General features: G+C 39.1%; 1 protein-coding gene across 1 annotated transcript in view; it reads left to right on the plus strand.

Annotated features, from left to right (window-relative positions):
- Nucleotides 1–12,698: 12,698 nt before the first annotated feature.
- aga (aspartylglucosaminidase) overlaps nucleotides 12,699–18,502 on the plus strand; it is a 24,378-nt gene continuing 18,574 nt past the window's right edge. Inside the window, exons 1-4 of the mRNA XM_085415982.1 lie at nucleotides 12,699–12,984; nucleotides 15,581–15,734; nucleotides 16,954–17,066; nucleotides 17,635–17,747. Of these exons, the coding sequence (XP_085272108.1) occupies nucleotides 12,858–12,984; nucleotides 15,581–15,734; nucleotides 16,954–17,066; nucleotides 17,635–17,747 (507 nt within the window). The 5' untranslated portion in view covers nucleotides 12,699–12,857. The remainder of the gene's footprint in view (nucleotides 12,985–15,580; nucleotides 15,735–16,953; nucleotides 17,067–17,634; nucleotides 17,748–18,502) is intronic.

An 18,502-nucleotide genomic window follows, 5' to 3' on the forward strand; every position in this document is an offset into this window, starting at 1 on the left:
GTAACCTAAGCTGTCATTCACGACGAAGAAAAACAAACAACCTTTATTTCAGTCGGCTTCTTTTGTTTGGCATTGTATGAGTTACAGGATGAAAAAAAATTGTTTATTCTTGTTTTTCTAGAAAATCTGACAAGAATAATTTAACCAGGATGATAATCCCTCAAGTGAACATGGTTACTGGGCATTCTTCAGAATCAACATATCCAATTAGGATATGCACATTTAAAGGGCACCACTTTATTACAGATAGCACTTTGCTATCTTTGATTTACAGATACCAATTTTTTGATAATCTAACCAGTCTGCTTCATCTCTGGTCTTAGAGATGACGGTTGCAACCCCTTGAGCGACCGTGGCTCAGGGGGGTTGGGAAGCGTATCTGTAACCGGAAGGTCACCGGTTCGATCCCCGGGCTCTCTGTCCTGGTCGTTGTGTCCTTGGGCAAGACACCTTACCCTGCCGCCTACTGGTGTTGGCCAGAGCTGCCGATGGTGGAATATGGCAGCCTCGCTTCTGTCAGTCTGCCCCAGGGCAGCTGTGGCTACAACCGTAGCTGCCTCCACCAGTGTGTGAATGTGAGAGTGAATGAATAATGGCATTGTAAAGCACTTTGGGTGCCTTGAAAAGCGCTATATAATTCCAATCCATTATTAAAATACAGCCTAAAGGAATCTCTGTTTTTTGCTATTTCACGAGACGCTGCAGCACAGAGATTCAAAATTTATGTTTTTTTAATGTTTATGTTCAATAATTAACTATTTCTTTTACATGTCTTGCCGACCAGAAAACTGTTTATGAAAGAGAAAGTGGAGTTTTGTAAAATATTAGGAACACTTTTCAATTCAATACAGTCCTATAAACAGCAACCATGCACTAAATTCTTAGATAATGAAGTGGAATCATCACCATTTTATCCCTGTCAAAAACTGAAAGGTGTTTCATGAAAGTAAAATTTATAGCAAAGTGTACTGTATTTGATATTGCCTTCAAATCAGTATCACCTGCGCTCTATTCTAAAACACCTTCTGCATATCACTACTAAAGACTGTCAGCAACTGTCGGTTATAGCAGATGTGGTTCGTCATGCGTTACAACACTGCAGTGTCTTGGTTATACATATATGCAGCTTTTAAGATTGCACTTACCTATTCTGACATAGTTTATGCCCTCTGAGACTGTTATAAAGAACATTAAGCAACAAGTTGAAAAGACATAGGTGATTGATGAAGTTATTAGTCAAAAGAGATTCTTATAGGTACTGTTGTTTAATTTGGATCAATAACACAGGTGGAAGTAATAATACTCTTTCTCTCTTATCCATTTTCTCTCCATAAGATTCCTGTCAAATCACACTAGGACTTCTGATTGTTTAAGGAAAACCAATGAATAAAATATAAGTGGAAATTGTATTTTTCATATGAATAATGTAAAAGAGGGCATGCTGTTGGCGTCCACGTCTCAAGGTTAGACTACATTGTTAGTTTCTTCGCCTGGCCCATGCTTTGTTCTTGTTTGATTCAAAATGAGAGGATCCAATTCTATCAAGTTTGCTGTTTTGAGGGACACTTTGCCTCCTCTGCAGGGATATGTTATTCAAGGAACTTCAAAGAAAATCCCAGCATGAGGCACGTAGTGTCAAAGTAGTACCATATGGTATGACTTGAAGAGTATGCCAAAACTTCTCACCACAGACAGTTTCCTTCACTCTGTCACAATCAAATGCTTCTTACCAGGAGGTAAATTGATGAAGAAGAGGAAAAAACTAATGGAACACTAAGATAGATTTATATGCTAAAATGACTGAAGATAATACTCATCTGATGACTTAATGCCAAGCGTATTCTCCAAGGGAATTTTAGTTTGATGAGTGACTTGTAATGAAAATCCAAAGGTTTACATTCATCATTTGGTTTTTCTGCAATAGGCCAATAATGTCTCCATTGAGCAGCAGGCATGAGTGAGCTGTGTGAAACAATCTTTTCATTGATTTTTATGAACAGTATCGTCCAGGGATTACAAGGATTTTACAATCTTACATGAGATTTTTTTTCTGTAATACAAAAAATGTGTGTTTCAGTACTTTCAGAACAATATGTTTATGTTCTAGCAAGATGATTTATGTCTGTCTTAGGCAAAATCAAAAACACTAACAGCGAGGCATGACATTGATTGTGGAAGAACAGTAAATGTTTTTCTCAACAATTACATATTTGTTCATTTTTTTAGGGATTGGGTGAATGTCCTGGTCATTGTGTCCTTGGGCAAGACACTTTACCCTACCTCCTACTGGTGTTGGTCAGAGGGGCCGATGGCGCGATATGGCAGCCTCGCTTCTGTCAGTCTGCCCCAGGGCAGCTGTGGCTACAACTGTAGCTTGCCTCCACCAGTGTGTGAATGAATAGTGGTATTGTAAAGCGCTTTGGGTGCTTTGAAAAGCGCTATATAAATCCAATTCATTATTATTATTATTTTGTTTTGGGAAAAAAAAGTTTAAAAAAAGTGCAGGCTTAGAGTGTATTTCATGTCTGAAAGACCGAGTGCATGCTTTGAAGCATCCAGCCACTGAACCGCAAAACAGCTACAGTGGATTCTGAAGTATTCACACGTTGATGTTTTATGCCCACTGTTTTGGCCTTGATTTAATTTTACATTCATAGAATGCCTATTTTTCCCATCAGTCCATACTTAAATCAAACATACATACATCAAAGTGAAAATACAAACAAGGTTGGCAAATTGAAAGAAACTAGGTTATGCTAGGTGCCTTAGTTAAACTTCCACTGTTTTCATTCAAATTCTGTTGTTTTCATTCAAATTTCATTGTTTTGATTCAAATTTTGTTCTCTTCATTGTAATTCCGTTGTTTTCATTCAAATTCTATTCATTTCATTCTAATTCCGCTCTTTTCATTGAAATTCCGTTGTTTTCATTCAAATGCTGTTGTTTTCATTCTAATTCTACTCTTTTTCTTCAAATTCTATTGTTTGTTTTAGAATTCTGTTGCTTTCATTCAAACTCTGTTCTATACATTCTAATTCCGTTGTTTTTGTTCAAATTCTGTTGTTTTCATTCAAATTCCGTCATTTTCATTTTAATTCTGCGTTTTTCATTCTAATTCTGTTGTTTGTTTTAAACTTCCATTGTTTTCATTCAAATTCCGTTGTTTTCGTTCAAATTCTGTTGTTTTCATTCAAATTCTGTTCTTTTCATTCTATTTCCATCGTTTTCATTCAAATTCTGGTCTGTTCATTCTAATTCCGTTGCTTTCATTCAAATTCTAGTCATTTCATTCTAATTTCGTTCATTTCATTGAGATTCTGTTGTTTTCATTCAAATGCTGTTGTTTTCATTCTAATTCTACTCTTTTTTTTAAATTCTATTGTTTGTTTTAGAATTCTGTTGCTTTCATTCAAACTCTGTTCTGTACATTCTAATTCCGTTGTTTTCATTCTAATTCCGTTGTTTTCATTCAAATTCTGTTGTTTTCGTTCAAATTCTGTTGTTTTCATTCAAATTCTGTTCTTTTCATTCTATTTCCATCGTTTTCATTCAAATTCTGGTCTGTTCATTCTAATTCCGTTGCTTTCATTCAAATTCTAGTCATTTCATTCTAATTTCGTTCATTTCATTGAGATTCTGTTGTTTTCATTCAAATGCTGTTGTTTTCATTCTAATTCTACTCTTTTTTTTAAATTCTATTGTTTGTTTTAGAATTCTGTTGCTTTCATTCAAACTCTGTTCTGTACATTCTAATTCCGTTGTTTTCATTTACAGTTTTTTACAGTCGCTAACAAGCGCCTACCCATACTTCAGATACTTTTTCTAAACTCTTAACACAGACCCACACCTACAAAACACAATTGGCCAAATGGATAATATCCTTCCCAAAAATACACTTTGTTAAATATATACTAACTCCTCATTTCAAAATTAGAACACATCTTTCTCTGCACACACTAACTGTACAAAAACACTATAAATCTGACTCAAAATGAAATTAGTCTGTCAAAGAATAACACTTGTTTTCACTTCACAAGGTACATGCAGTCAATCAAAGTACACCAGGTTTCAAAATACTGGCTATTATTGACATTACAAAAACTGCATAGACTTTTATGTTTCAGTTTCACAGGTATTTGCATGCGAAACATGCAATCCACCATATTGACACCAGAAATGTCTTGGTTGGTAACTGTATGTCCACATGTACAGTAATGTTCACATTCAAAAGCATTCCAGTAAAAAGCAAACAAGTTTTTGTTCCTTTACTGTTTACCACAGGAGGTACAGTAGAAACACGGTATGATAGGACAGAGAAAGTTTTACAGTATTGCTTACAGTGAACAAAATATCCATGAAACACACAAGAGCATTCTGAACAAAAAAACAACAGCAAAAAGCCAAGATAAAAAGGGGGGGAGGGGGGCTAAAAAAAGGCAAAAAAGTTGCATCTAATCTCTGCGATCTTCAGGGTTAGGCCACATGTTTTCATCAACATCACATCTGATGTCAGCCAAGTCGATGCACCTGGGATAAAACCGCCTGGTATGTCGGATCCACCCTTGGCAATCGTCAACTGTGATGTCCCTGGAGCCAGCATCCATGGCTTCAAGGAGGGACATCTGGTCATGTGGCTGATGGTCATAAACCTTCCACCGCCATGCAGAAAAGAACTCCTCTATGGGGTTGAGGAAAGGTGAATAGGGTGGAAGGAAGAGACTCACCAGTCTTGGGTGGACTTCAAACCATGTTGTTATTGCTTGCGAGTGATGGAAAGCCACATTGTCCCAGGTAATTACAAAGGTCCTCATGTTTTCACCCTCCTGACCCTGCTCTGGAACCAGGCGCTGGTGGAGATCATTGAGAAAGGCAAGCAAGCGCTCTGTATTATAGGGTCCAACCTGACATTTGTGAAGGAGTAATCCTGCATTTGCAATTGCTGCACACATGGTAATGTTTGCCCCTCTCTGTCCTGGCACATCAACTGTGGCCCTTTTTCCAATTACATTTTGTCCACGTCGACGCCTTTTGGCCAGATTGAATCCTGCCTCATCGATGTATATGAATTCATGAGGGGCCTGGTTGGCCTCCAATTCCATAACTCTCTGAAACAAAGTTTATGTAAGTCATGTTAGTACTGTATACCATACTGTACTGTAACCTAGTATTGTGTAGGTTACCTACTTGCAAAGTGCAAAGCTTATAGAACTGGACATTGGATTGAATATACACTGTACCTGGACATATTGTCGTCGTAGCTCCTTGACCCTCTCACTGTTCCTCTCAAAGGGAACAGTGTAGAGCTGCTTCATCCGCACTCTATGTTTGGACAATGTCCGTGAAATGGTTGTGAGGCTGATTCTATCGATATTGTCGAATATCTCATGGTCCGCCACAATTCTGGTTTGTATTTCACGCAGTTTTATTGCATTATTTGCAGTAACCATTTCCACAATGGCAAGCTCCTGATCATTACTGAGGAGCTTTCCTCTTCCCCCAGAGGGTGGAAGACGTTGCATTCTTTAGAAAGACAGACAATTCAACATATGCATTACTGTATGACCATATTGACATGTCAAGTGAGAATAGGAACAATCCATGTAAAATGCAATACTTACCTGTTGGTTTGTTGAAAGGTGCGTATAATGGAGGCAACCGTTGACCGCCTCAAATTGGGCTGCACTCTTTCACCAGCCTCTCTTAGTGAAAGACCATGGTTGATTACATGGTCAATGATAGTGGCACGGATTTCATCACTGACTACTGTTCTTGCAGCCCTTGGAATGCCACCACCACGCATTCTTACACCTCTACCTTGCCCTCTCCTTGGGCCTGCTCTTCTCCCTGGGCCCCTTGCTCTTACTCTTCCTCGACCAGACATTACAGTGTTTGTCTTTTTTTTGTTTCCAAAAACATCACTCCTCAAGGTCTTGCCTTATAAACCCCACTGAGTCTAAGCCAGAATGGAAGAAGCTGTGGTTGGCCCAATTTACCCAACATAAATAAGCTGTGTCTCAATTATTCAGTTGTTTGTTTGTTTACAGCTGAGATATATTTTTGATATTGATATTGTTTTTGTACTGATATCATTGCAGGGGCAGAGGTTTTTATACTGTATCTACGGTTTGGAATATTGTTTTTGCTATTGTGGGATGTTGTGTGTTAACATTCGTAGATACTACAAGAACAGTCCATAGTTTTGTTGGGAGGTATAACTTGTCTGTTAAGAAAATGTAAGCATTGTGGAAATGTGTTCACTGACTGCATATTGGGTGAACACGACATGAAATGTGTGAATGGTATGGCCACAACAGACCGATCCTGTGCTAATTGTGTTTAGAGTTTTGTAAATGTGACAACTGTTTGGACAAACGCTTGTTAGCGACTGTAAAAAACTGTAAATTCCGTTGTTTGTTTTCTAATTCCGTTGTTTTCATTTAAATTCCGTTGTTTGTTTTCAAATTCCGTTGTTTTCATTCTAATTTCGTTGTTTTCATTCAAATTATGTTGTTTTCATTCAAATTCTGTTGTTTGTTTTAAACTTCCATTGTTTTCATTCAAATTCTGTTCTTTTCATTCTGTTTCCATTGTTTTCATTCAAATTCCGTTGTTTTCATTCTAATTCTGTTGTTTGTTTTAAGTTTTGGGTGATTAGATGCTACCAGTAGAGCTGTTATAAATGCTAGCACTGATTCTAAAAATGTCCAGAACTCCAAAGCTCTCACCATAAAGTCCACAACATGTAATTCATATGATTTGCATAGTCATTGAATCATTCAGTATCCCCAGTTCCCTAGGACACTTAGACAGGGGTCACATTAAAATGATAATGCTTTATCATATGATAAAAGTGATCACTCAGAAAACCTTTGCTTTTTAAGTGCATATGAGAGCATGAGGGTGGGAATGGATGTTTGTGTCTGTGTGTGCCTCTATGTCTTTGTCTATATGTCAGGTTGGGTATCAGACGCCACCTCTCTGGGGACATCTCAGGCCCTCCAAGGTTTGGAGGCCTATCTCCACCCACCACCACTTCCCCTGCCAGTGGCGGACTCCCTCAGGTGTCGGTGCGTTGGTGGTTCTTTGTGTCTGGGGGTGGGTGTCCGGGTACACACCGGCTCACTCCTTGGCGGCCGCTTATCGGGGCCTGGAGCCTGGGGCTCGCTCGGGCCACTTCGGAGGTGGGGTGCCCCGGCCTCTCGGGCTGGGGCTCGGTCACTCAGGCACAGCTGGCTGCCGGCGGAGCTCACGGGCGCGTCACTGCAACTCCCCCTGGCTTCTGCTCCGCGGCTGCTGAGTGAGCCCTCATCTGGGACTCTCCTCAGCTCTTACTGGGACAGTGGCGCGGCTGCCCCTCTGTTGGTCTTCCTTGGTCTCTTGTGTTCTGGGGGCCTCTGGATGTCTGGAGTTTTGATCTCCTCCATACCTGCTTCATACCCTGGAGGACGGGGCTGTGGCCCCCCCACACCCTCTAGCAGATCGTTACATGGAGAAACCTTTGGAATGCAAGCATGCTGATCCACACAGGTATGCTCACAGGTGTACACACGGGTATTCACAGAGGCGGACTACAGCTTTCTTGGCTGCTGCCTCAAAGCACATTGTACGCTGTCTATCTTGCGTGCTGCACAATATTGTTTATTACTTAGTATCTACTGATATTTACTGCTAGCTAGTTTATTGTGATGGTGCCGTTTTTTTTATTATGTTGCTCTTTGTTGTTTGCTTTCTCTTCTGTTTTTTTTCTCCATACAGGTGATCCAGGTGTTTTTTTTTTTTTTTTTTTTTTCTTTCTTCCCCCCTTCTCACCGTCTCTTCTCCCCTTTGGTTTTCTTTCTCTCCCTCTCTTTCTTTCATTCTTTCTCCCTGTCCTATCCCCCAGTCATGTCTGTCCCGTTTGTAGCAACTGAAAATAAAATAAATTCATAATTATAATAAAGGTCAATCAAATGGACCAATATGGCAAGGCCATGATGATCCACTTGGTAAAATAAATCCGCTTGGCATCTTTCTTGGCCTTAAGACAACAATTCTGATGGCTAAAGATCCAAACGGGACACAAAAAAAAAAAAAAGAAAAAAAAAAAAGAAAACCTTTGCTTTAAAATTCAGTGACTCTTCACTTTAAAGTGACAAATGGATATAAACCATTGCAGTAACCCATTGCAGTTTTTTGTGTGTATTTTAAATTATTTTGAAAATTATTATTCTTTTTTAATCTATTTATTTTTTCGTTTCAAAGTTCAGTACTTTGTCAGCACCCCTTTTGGAAGGATAAGGTTTGAGTATCCTTTGGAAAGTCTTTCCACACCTGGATTTGGGAAGTTTATCTATTCTTTCAGGCTGATCCTTTCAAGCTCTGTCAGAGTGGACAGGATACATCCATGAACTGGCATCCCTGGGACTCCCGACAGAATATTCTATATGATATGAGTCTGGGAGTACTCGGCCACTAAAGGTCTTTTTCTGAATCCCTCCATCTGTTCTGATGAGTCTCCCTGTCTCCACTGAATCAGCTCCATTGAATTAGGCTGTCACCACCATGTTTCACGATAGTATTATTATTCAGCTGATGAGCAGTGCCTATTGCTGGAGGATGTTGCTGGACTTTTTAACCATATTATCTTTTGTCATCCTCATTTTTGTACATGCTCCTTAAAATGTTGTTTGGCAAGCTCCGAGTTCCCGAATCCAATATACCCATAGAGTAGTTCCCGTGTAGTCACTTTATATTCAGACAGCAGGAACTTTTCAAAGTTCTTATAACTAATAAAGGAAATCACCTCTTTTTTATGTGTCTGCACTAGAGAATATATAACTAGGCTGAAATAAAGCACAGAGGCACTAATCAAGGCAGCACAGGAACAAGTACAAGATCAACATAGGTTGAGGTCCATCACACCATTCAAGACCCCATATGCAGGCTGTTTAGAGATGTGCCTGAGGTACCTGATGGTACCAGGCAAGCCATACATGGGATGCCATAATGTCTGGCATAGTAAACAGGAGCATCTCTGCCAAGTATGGCCTGGAGACCCAAGGTCAAAATGGGATACAATCATGAATGATGAAGCTAAAATCCTGCGGCACTTCCAGATAAAGGTGGATAAATTTGTGATCGCTAACCAACTATATACTACTACTAATAATAATGATAATACTAATGGATTGCATTTATATAGCGCTTTTTGAGACTCTCAAAGCACTTTACAATTCCACTATTTATTCACTCTCACATTCACACACTGGTGGAGGCAAGCTACAGTTGTAGCCACAGCTGCCCTTGGGCAGACTGCCATATCACCCCATTGGCCCCTCTGGCCAACACCAGTAGGCAGCAGGTGAAGTGTCTTGCCCAAGGACACAACGACCGAGACTGTCCGAGCCGGGGCTCGAACCGGCAACCTTCCGATTACAAGATGGACTGCCAATTCTTGAGCCACGATCGCCCCGTTAATGGTGGACAAGCAGAGAAAAAAGGTCATAGTGGTAGATGTAGGTACATCAAGTGATAACAACAACATCAGGATGAAAGCTTGAGAAATACCAAGGACTGAGAGAAGAGCAACAGAAGATGTGGAAGGTAAAGGCAACAGTGGTCCCTGTAGTAACTGTAACACTTGGGTATGTGACCCCCAAACTGGACCAATGGCTCCAGCAGATTTCAGAAATGACATCTTTGATCTCTGTCCAGATGAGGGCAGTTCTAGAAACAGATACGTTGCTGCATAGGACCCTCAAGTTCCTGAGCTTGAAGGACAAACAAAGACTGCCCACAGGGTGAGTCAAGTACATATATGATTAACTTTGTAACACCATAATGATATGCCTTAAAGCAAGAACGTCCTAGATTCGAATTCACCAGCCAGCTCTCAGCTTTCTCCCCAGTTTATGTGTGTTCTCTCCAGGTACTCCCACTTCCTCCAACAGTGCAAAGACAAGCATTTTAGGTTAATTAGTGATTCAAAATTGGCAGTAGGTCAGAATGTGAGCATGAATGCTTGTCTGTCTCTCTGTGTCAGCTCTGCAATTTGCAACCCTTTCAGGATGTACCCCACCTCTCACCCTAGGACAGATGACAGCTGAGATAAGCTTCAGCCCCATGAAAAAAAGTTCTTGATAGTGTGCTGTTGATATGGCTGATGTTCCTGGAGGTTCTCACTTCTCTCGTTTTTATCTATTTGTAATTACAGGTCTACAACAATAGCAGGACTGTAAAAAAAAAAAAAAAGGTCTGGACCCTTTCTGGACATTTTTATTAGTCTTGTAGTTGAGCTGACTTGATGTCGTTGGCATTTTATCTTGTAATACTTAGTGTGTACAGCTTCTTATTTTGTATAACTTCAGTTATTTCCTCTCCTGACAGGAGAGGTGTAATGAGAGCAGAGCCTGCAATGAAAGTGTCACCAGAGTGCATATCTTCAGCCACACAATCTTGTTAGTTTTTTAGGGTATAATACAGAGATCAATAGTATGATGGCAACAAGCATCAAATTGAACCCCAAGAGACACCTTTTCTGCATGTGTGGAAAAAACTGTACATGGGCAGATGCAGCAGCTTGATAAAGATAACAGAAGGCTATCTAACACCAACAATGAGCAAACTGAGAGACAACCATAGAAGTCCTGCAACAAATGTATATTGTATACCCTACGTCTAACAAACTGAATATGTGTCAAGATAACTGCAGCAACACAGCAGGCAAAGCTGAAAATAGCCTGAGAAAATAGCCAGCAACAAGGGGAGCTCTATGGGGCAGCTTTGTCAACTTGCTGAAATTTGCCAAGCACAAACAGACTGTCCTGAGATTAAACCTTCTAACACAAACAACAACAATGGCTGAAAGCACAAGCAGCAAATACTTAGACACACTCTTCAAGCGGTCAAGTCTGAACGCACTGGTGCAAGTAATGAGTAGAGCCAATAAAAAGGTCAGGTGGCTGCAAGAATTAGTGATGGGTCGTTCGCGAACGAAATGGCTCTTAGAGCCGGCTCTTTGACGTGAACGACGCGAGCCGGCTCCTTATCGCGAGCCGTCACGTGGGTTTTTTTTTTTTTCTCTCAGCCTCTCTCTCGCACTTTTTTCCCGCTTCACTCTGCACGCGAGCCTTGTGCTTTACGCTGGGCAGAGGGGGGAGGGGCGGTAGTTACACTCAGTAGCACAGGAACAGAACCAGAGAGAGAAAGAGAGGCAGGGACAACAACATTAGAAAGGTATAGTAATCATCCACAACTATTTTCGGTTGCAGATGATAAAGGATTGAGAAAGTTTATTCATGCAGGTCCATATGACAGAGAATATGCATGTTCTTTTAGTTTTCATATTATAATTTATATTTAATTGTGTTGTGGTTTGCAGTGTTTTGTGTTCTTTTCACTTTAAATTTGTGAAAGGAAAAAGCTGAAAATTTAAATAGTTAAAACTTGAAATGTGAATAGTTGATTTTTGTATTATATGATTTATTTATTACATTTTATGTGGAGTGAATAAATAAAAGTATATTTACGGTGGCCCCTAGAGACAAAGCACATACAAACTTCAAATCACGTACGAACTCTGAAGCATGTACAAACTCCAAAACACGTAAAAACACGTACAAACTCCAAAACACGTAAAAACTCCAAAACACGTAAAAACACGTACAAACTCCGAAGCACGTAAAAACTCCGAAGCACGTAAAAACTCAGAAGCACATAAAAACTCAAAACACGTACAAAAGACAACAGAAGTGCTCCAGGATGCTGGGCGCAGTGTTGAGCCTTTGTTATCTTGTGGCTACACAAGCCAGCAAGTACCAACGACCGGATTTGATGTGTGGTAATAACAGGTAAATGAACTTTTTTTTAAATTATTTGAATATATATATGAGTGCCTGTGTATAAATACACAAACAATACACACATGCTTTCAATTGTGTAATTTAAGTGATCTAGTAGCTCTGCTTTGGAAGTTCAGTTCATGCTAGAAATGTGTTTTGGAGTTTGTACGTGTTTTGTCTCTAGGGGCCACCGCATATATTTATATATAAACATATATAAATAAAACCACTTGTTTTTACGTTAGTAATTCCTTTTGTGCATAATTTTATATTATTGTTAATAATAAATTAATTAAAGCAACAAAACAACCCGAAGAGCCGGTTCGGAGCCGAAAGAGCCGGCTCTTTTTAGTGAGCCGAACCGAAAGAGCCGAATCTCTAAAAAGAGCCGGAAATCCCATCACTAGCAAGAATACAACTGGATGTTATTAGTCTAGCAAATTAGCACGATAGCAGGCGTTAGCTTTCCTCGCATACAAAGTTAATCAGTCTGAATCAATATTGTGCTAGTAAGCAGCACATTAGCTTGTTAAATATTAGAAAACTGTAAATTTACAACAGTACTTTCCAAACTATTTCCTATATCGTTAGCTTCATAGCATAATTGCCTAAGTCATTTGACTAAGTCAATGACTTAGGCACTTATGCTATGAAGCTAACGATATGCTGGTTTTTCTAACAAGTGAAAGCTGTCGCAAAAGAGGTTTACAAGTTCTCTTTCATGTTTGAAGCCAATATTACTTCTATAGTTAATATTTGTCCCCCTTCGAAGTATTTAAATAAAAAAAGACAAAAAATAAAATTATTCATAAGATAACACAGTTCACGTGAGCTTTTCATGACTGTTCCTTTAATGGAAAAAACCCACCCACTCAGCATGTGACCCAACAAGGAAGTTTAAATGCGAGATTAATTAAACACACGAGTTGTGTTTTTCAAGCAGCTCTTGTGTGTTTGTTTTTCTAACGTCTTATGGGGCTGTAAATGGTAACCGCGCGAATATAGCAATGAAGTGATAAAAGTGTTGTAGTAATATCCATGCATCGACAGGACAAAATGTTTACATTTCTACTGATTTGCACTTTAACGTCGCTTTTAACGCTTGGACATGCATCGCTACCTCTTGTGATCAATACTTGGCCATTCAAGAATGCAGCGGCTGCAGGTAGGCCAATCTTTTACACGACTATGAATTGTGTTAGACAAAAAAAAAGAAAGATTCATTCAGGCTGGAGCCCAGTCACGTGACACTGTGGTCTAAAATTGCAGTTAAACAGAATCCACACACACCAAAATAAAAAAAATAAATCTATATATACTGATCGATTGTTTTCTGGCTGAGCTTTAACAATCAGTGGGCGATTTGTCACGAGGGGTTTTGCAGCCCACTGAATTTATACCACTGTTGCGCTCTGTATTATACTTCCGCTTTCAAATTGAGATCCAACTTGTAAGTGTCCTAACGTATAATTTACATACTAGTGTATATCCATGCTGTTGTATTGTTTGGTCTGTTATACTGTTGGCAAACTGATATACTTAATCATGTTGAGAAAAGTAAGAAAAGGTAAGGTGGGTAGATGGTGTTTATATGAATAACAGATGATAAATATGAGCTATTAAATATTCATTTACGGCGAAATGTGTTCATATGTATGATTAAGGGGCCACGTCAACTGTCTAATTATTTTAAAAAAAAAAAATAGATAAAAATAAGCCTACTACTACACTCATTAGCCAGCTGCCAACCCCATTCAGTTCATAATGGCATACTTGCAAGTTCCTTAATACAGTAAACTTAACTTCATAAGTTAATGTGTCAAATGATGTAATGCTATATTGATAGTGTAAACATCACTCTTTGGAAATATTCAATATTTAGTAAATCAGATCTTGTCCTGAAATTTAAATAATATAAAATAGCCTATTAGTACGGTTGCAAAGCGACATGATGCATAATATCTATTATCGATTGGAACCTTCAGGGATACAAGATGTACTTGTGCACCAGTTTTGGTTGCTCAACTCCTGATCACTTAAAGGAGAAGTTTGTGAGCAAACAGACAGAAAGAGGGAGAGAGAGTTTGTGGGTTTTAGTGCAATATTTCACTAAAGTTACAGCTATGTAGGTTTGCAGACAAAAAAATAAAAATAAACAAACAAAACATAAGGTAATTCATGATCTTCAGAATAGAAGGACAAATTGGATTTAGCAGCTGCACTCCTGTTGAGTCTAATATGACAGTTTTCTCAGAGTATTAGTTTGGTTTTCAGAAATGACACATAAATTATAAATAAAAATAACTGTCTATAATTCTATTTAGCTGCAGAATTTATTGTTAAAGTCAGTAGAGTCATGTTGTATTAATTAGCAGGCATCGTGGTACTTGGTGACAATCACAGCCATTGGTTCTCAAATGCAAAGGTTTGCTGGTTGCTGTTGCTCTGTAGGACTGTAGGCTTTTCTATGGGTACATATTAGTCATCACTTGCAAGAATCATTGTGTTCATTATGATTTTGTTGCATTATAATGCAAGAAAATGCATACAAAATTCTCCAAGAGGAGAACTGTTTTTTTTGTTTGTTTGCTGTATTCATGTGGCTCACATGGAGCTTATCCATACAGTATGTAAGGCCATTAGCGGCTTAGATGGGACTGCGAAATGGACAGAACCTGCTAGGCTTCTTAGCTGCCATTGCCACGTCTGCCCATACTCAATTTGATTTCCTTCTGGATGATACATTGGACATGTTCAAATTGAAACTGAAAATATTTCAGCATTGCTTGGGACTTATCCGTCAAGTGGATTTTCACCAGGTGCACAGCTCAAAATGAAAAATGATAGAAATGGTATTCAACATATTTTGAGCAACAGCTCAGACCTGTAGATGATTAAAGTTAACTAAAAATCTCACTATTTGATAGATGGATGCCCTTTCATTTATCAGATGCATATCACCTCTTTTCCCCAAGGAGGATATGAAAATGAAAAATGTACCCAGCTATCTGTTTTGCGGCGAGATATTTAAAGGTGTAGTCTGTGAGCCACGGCTATTGATCCGCCCATGCAGGCCTCCTTTCCTTTGGGGGCTTACAGAAGCAGATGACAATAGCAGGCTAATCTCTTCCATTCAGCAGCATTTTCTAAAAGAAAAGGATGTAATGCAGAGTTTGATATGAAGAAAAAAAGAATTATATCTCAAGACAAGAGCACTAACTTGAGAATAGAATTTCAAGAGAGATAAGTCATAAATGATAAGAGGGAGAATATGTGTGGTGCTGAACACAATGAATTTAGAAGCAAGCTGGTGGCAGGCTACCAGTTGGTATTTTGATCCCCCATGGGCACTTGGGGGATCAGTGACCAAATGCTAGTGTGTTTTCTGTTTAATACCTCTGTTTTGTACTGGTCATCTAAGACAAACTTTAGCTCATAGATTTTTAAATTTGACAAGCAGATGCCATCAATTCAGTTCTATACCCTACAACAAAAGATAACCAAACAAAACACTTGTTTGACAAGTGTTTCTGTAAAATTTTGCAGCCAAATGCTACACTGGTTGACTACCAAATGTACAAGATATCTCTCAAGGCTTTGTCAGCAGTGTCTTTGTCAAAATTCTGTCAAACAGATTTGCTAGACAGAGGGATTCCATCCTACCCTTGCAAAATGTGACTGGCAGAGGCTTCCTGTCATGGGGACAGCATTTGTTTCATTGTACAGTATATTGCATGCTGATTGATTCATTGTGTCTGCAGCATGGAGTGCCCTGCAGTCTGGTGGCTCAGTGTTGGATGCAGTGGAGAGAGGCTGTGCCCGCTGTGAAATGGAGCAGTGTGATGGCAGTGTAGGCTATGGCGGGAGCCCAGATGAGTCTGGGGAGACCACGCTGGATGCATTGATCATGAATGGGTAAACCGTGGACATGTCCTGTGCTTTTATTATTAGTAAAAATCTAACATGGGGTAAAAAAAGAAAAAAAAAAGCCACTTCTATAACAGCACAGTTAAGCAATAAAGATTGATAATGCAGTTAAAAACTGTTACATTTTTCTCTAGCTCCTATTTGTCTAGCTTTCCCCCCAAATCTTATGATTTAATAGTATGTAATGAATGCCTGAGCCTAAATGAGTATAGGATTGATTGCATTTTTTAAAACTGGAAATTACATATATTTAAAAGAGTTTCTTAGATCTTGACCATGCTAATTAAGCTCCTACAGTTTAGTTAAGGCTTTTACGAGCCTTAACTGGTTCTTTCCTGTAACTTGTTCTTCAATAAAACAGTCTCAGTAGGATCTGAACATTTAACAATTATTATGTCCTAAAATATTACATTTACCCACTCAGAAGTTTTTATGGGAAGTAAATGTAATCTTGCAACAAAACCAAGCGGCAAGCTGTTTGTTATTTCTCTGTGGAACAGTGCTTCTTTTATTTTGCAGGGAAATTGACATTTTTTGGCTACAAAGTCATGAATACATTGCGAGGATAGGATAGTCTCCTCCACACAATCCAATATAGCTGCATAAGAAATCCAGTAGGTATCACCAGCAGATGTATTGTAGCCTCTGAGTGCTGGAATCTAAACCATAAAATTTAATGTAATCCAGCAGACCAGTCTGGCAATAAATATCAGCTCTGCAAAATTGTTGAATTTCTGATACTGTGTCAGGGAGGAGTTAGCTCTGTGGAAATTCTAGAGGCTTTAGTTTCTTTTGATAAATATTAGAAACACATTTCAGTATAATGTAGCCTATTACACTACCACCGCAAAGGGCAGCCCTTAAAAATTAGCTTCCATTCACTCACACTCTCAGAGGAAATTCCAGGCATTTCTCTATTTGGATTTAGCTGAAGAATGGTGTGTTACAGTCACCGCTAAGTAAGCCAGGTGTGTCAGTGCATACACTCCCTTACTGCTGAAAAACATTGTGTTCATCTCTGGGCAACTATTTATGAGGGGTACAGGGGGTTAGCAGTGTGAGGGCAGTGTGTGATGCATGCACCTATTGTTGGAGCGTGCACTCATTCCTAACACTAGTTTATGACTGATATATATGACTTGCAGATACTGTTTGTGCCCAGTAAACCAGAAATGATGTTTATTTTCTGCGGATTCTCTGTGAGCAGTGATACAATGGAGGTGGGAGCAGTTGCAGACCTGAGAAGAATCAAGAATGCCATTGGAGTTGCAAGAGCTGTGATGGAGCACACTGAACACACATTGCTAGTGGGAGAATCAGGTATTATTATGGTTTACGTCGGCAGGAATTGTTTTCACATTCTTGTTATTTGTTCAATATCATACAGTTTTATTAGAGCCAAAGAATTTCAGACACGGTTTAATCTTTAATCTGTAGACCTCGTGACCTGCAGTAAAAAGTCTTGAGCATAAAGAGAATTCCAAACCACAAGAGTTTTTATTTTTCCTTTTCCACTAAATTAGCACATTGTGAGAACTGCACACTGGTATGCAATTCATTTAAAGGAATCTGGAGGCCAGTGTTGAATCTTTTTTCTTCCCCAATGTAAAGTATTTTTAAATCAAATAACATAGCTCATATGTCGAGAAATCCTAACAATCCAGCGAATCCTTATTGAACCTTTATTCTTCAGGAAGTAGTAAGGTCACTTGCATTCAGAACATTGGCCTCTTGTCCACCTTCAAAAACCAAGGCGACAAGTTTAAATGAGATGGAATTGCCTCAAGTCCCTCCTTTGTTTGTGACCCTTTGTTTTTTGTTATAACCCAAGGTCAGAGTGGTCCAGAATGTCTAACTTGACCTGAAAGTATTACTTCTCTTTTTATAGCTTCAGTGTTTGCTGAAAACATGGGCTTCATTGCAGAAGACTTGACTACCAACAAATCTGTGAATATTTTCTCAGAGTGGCTGAAGGGCAGCTGCCAACCTAATTATCGAAAGGTGCGTGTGTGTGTGTTTGTGTGTATGTGTGTGTGTGTGTGTTTTAGGCTGTGTGTTTTTCTCACTTGTGTTGGCTACAGGCGTGCTGCTTCTAAAAGATTGATATTAAACAGGACAATTGACAAGCATACTAAAGTAGTTCATAAAAGAGCCAGCTTTTGTGGTAGAGGTGATGCCCTACAGCAGTGGGTTGTTGCTTTTCTATAGAATGCTCCTGTTAATTTCGCCAATAACTTCCCCAAATTTCCAAACTAAATCAGCTGTTATCTGTCTACAGAGTATCCAGTGCTCAACTGATTAAATTTAAACTAGCTATACAGCCCAGTACAAGAAGTGCCTGTTCAAAGTTCATCTTCACAGTAGTGGAGGAATAGATAACACTGATCATTTGCTCTTACCCTAAAGGGTCCTTGGATGTTTTAAAGGGTTTTAAATTCACCTTATTGGAATAGAATATAGCACTTTGCTTTGTTACTAATGCACAGGCAATTTGAGAACACATTCGAGCTTTGGCATGATGAACAAAGTGTAAAGAAGTAAAGTTGCTTCTGTTAAACATTCTGTATTAAAAGACCTTTTTAGTCCACATGTTAAATTTAACCTGCACCCAAAGCACAAATGTTGTTAGGGGTTTTCAAAAGTCACAGGTTTTACAGCTGTTCACCCAACTCAAAGGGATTCCACTTACCTGTAACTTCAAAGGAGCACACTGAACTTTTCACACCACTCTATACAGTCAGTTGACTCACTCATAT

This window comes from Rhamphochromis longiceps, linkage group LG2, assembly GCF_057381845.1.
Source record: "Rhamphochromis longiceps isolate RC_006_pf linkage group LG2, R_longiceps_female_GT1.1, whole genome shotgun sequence".
NCBI lineage: Eukaryota > Metazoa > Chordata > Actinopteri > Cichliformes > Cichlidae > Rhamphochromis > Rhamphochromis longiceps.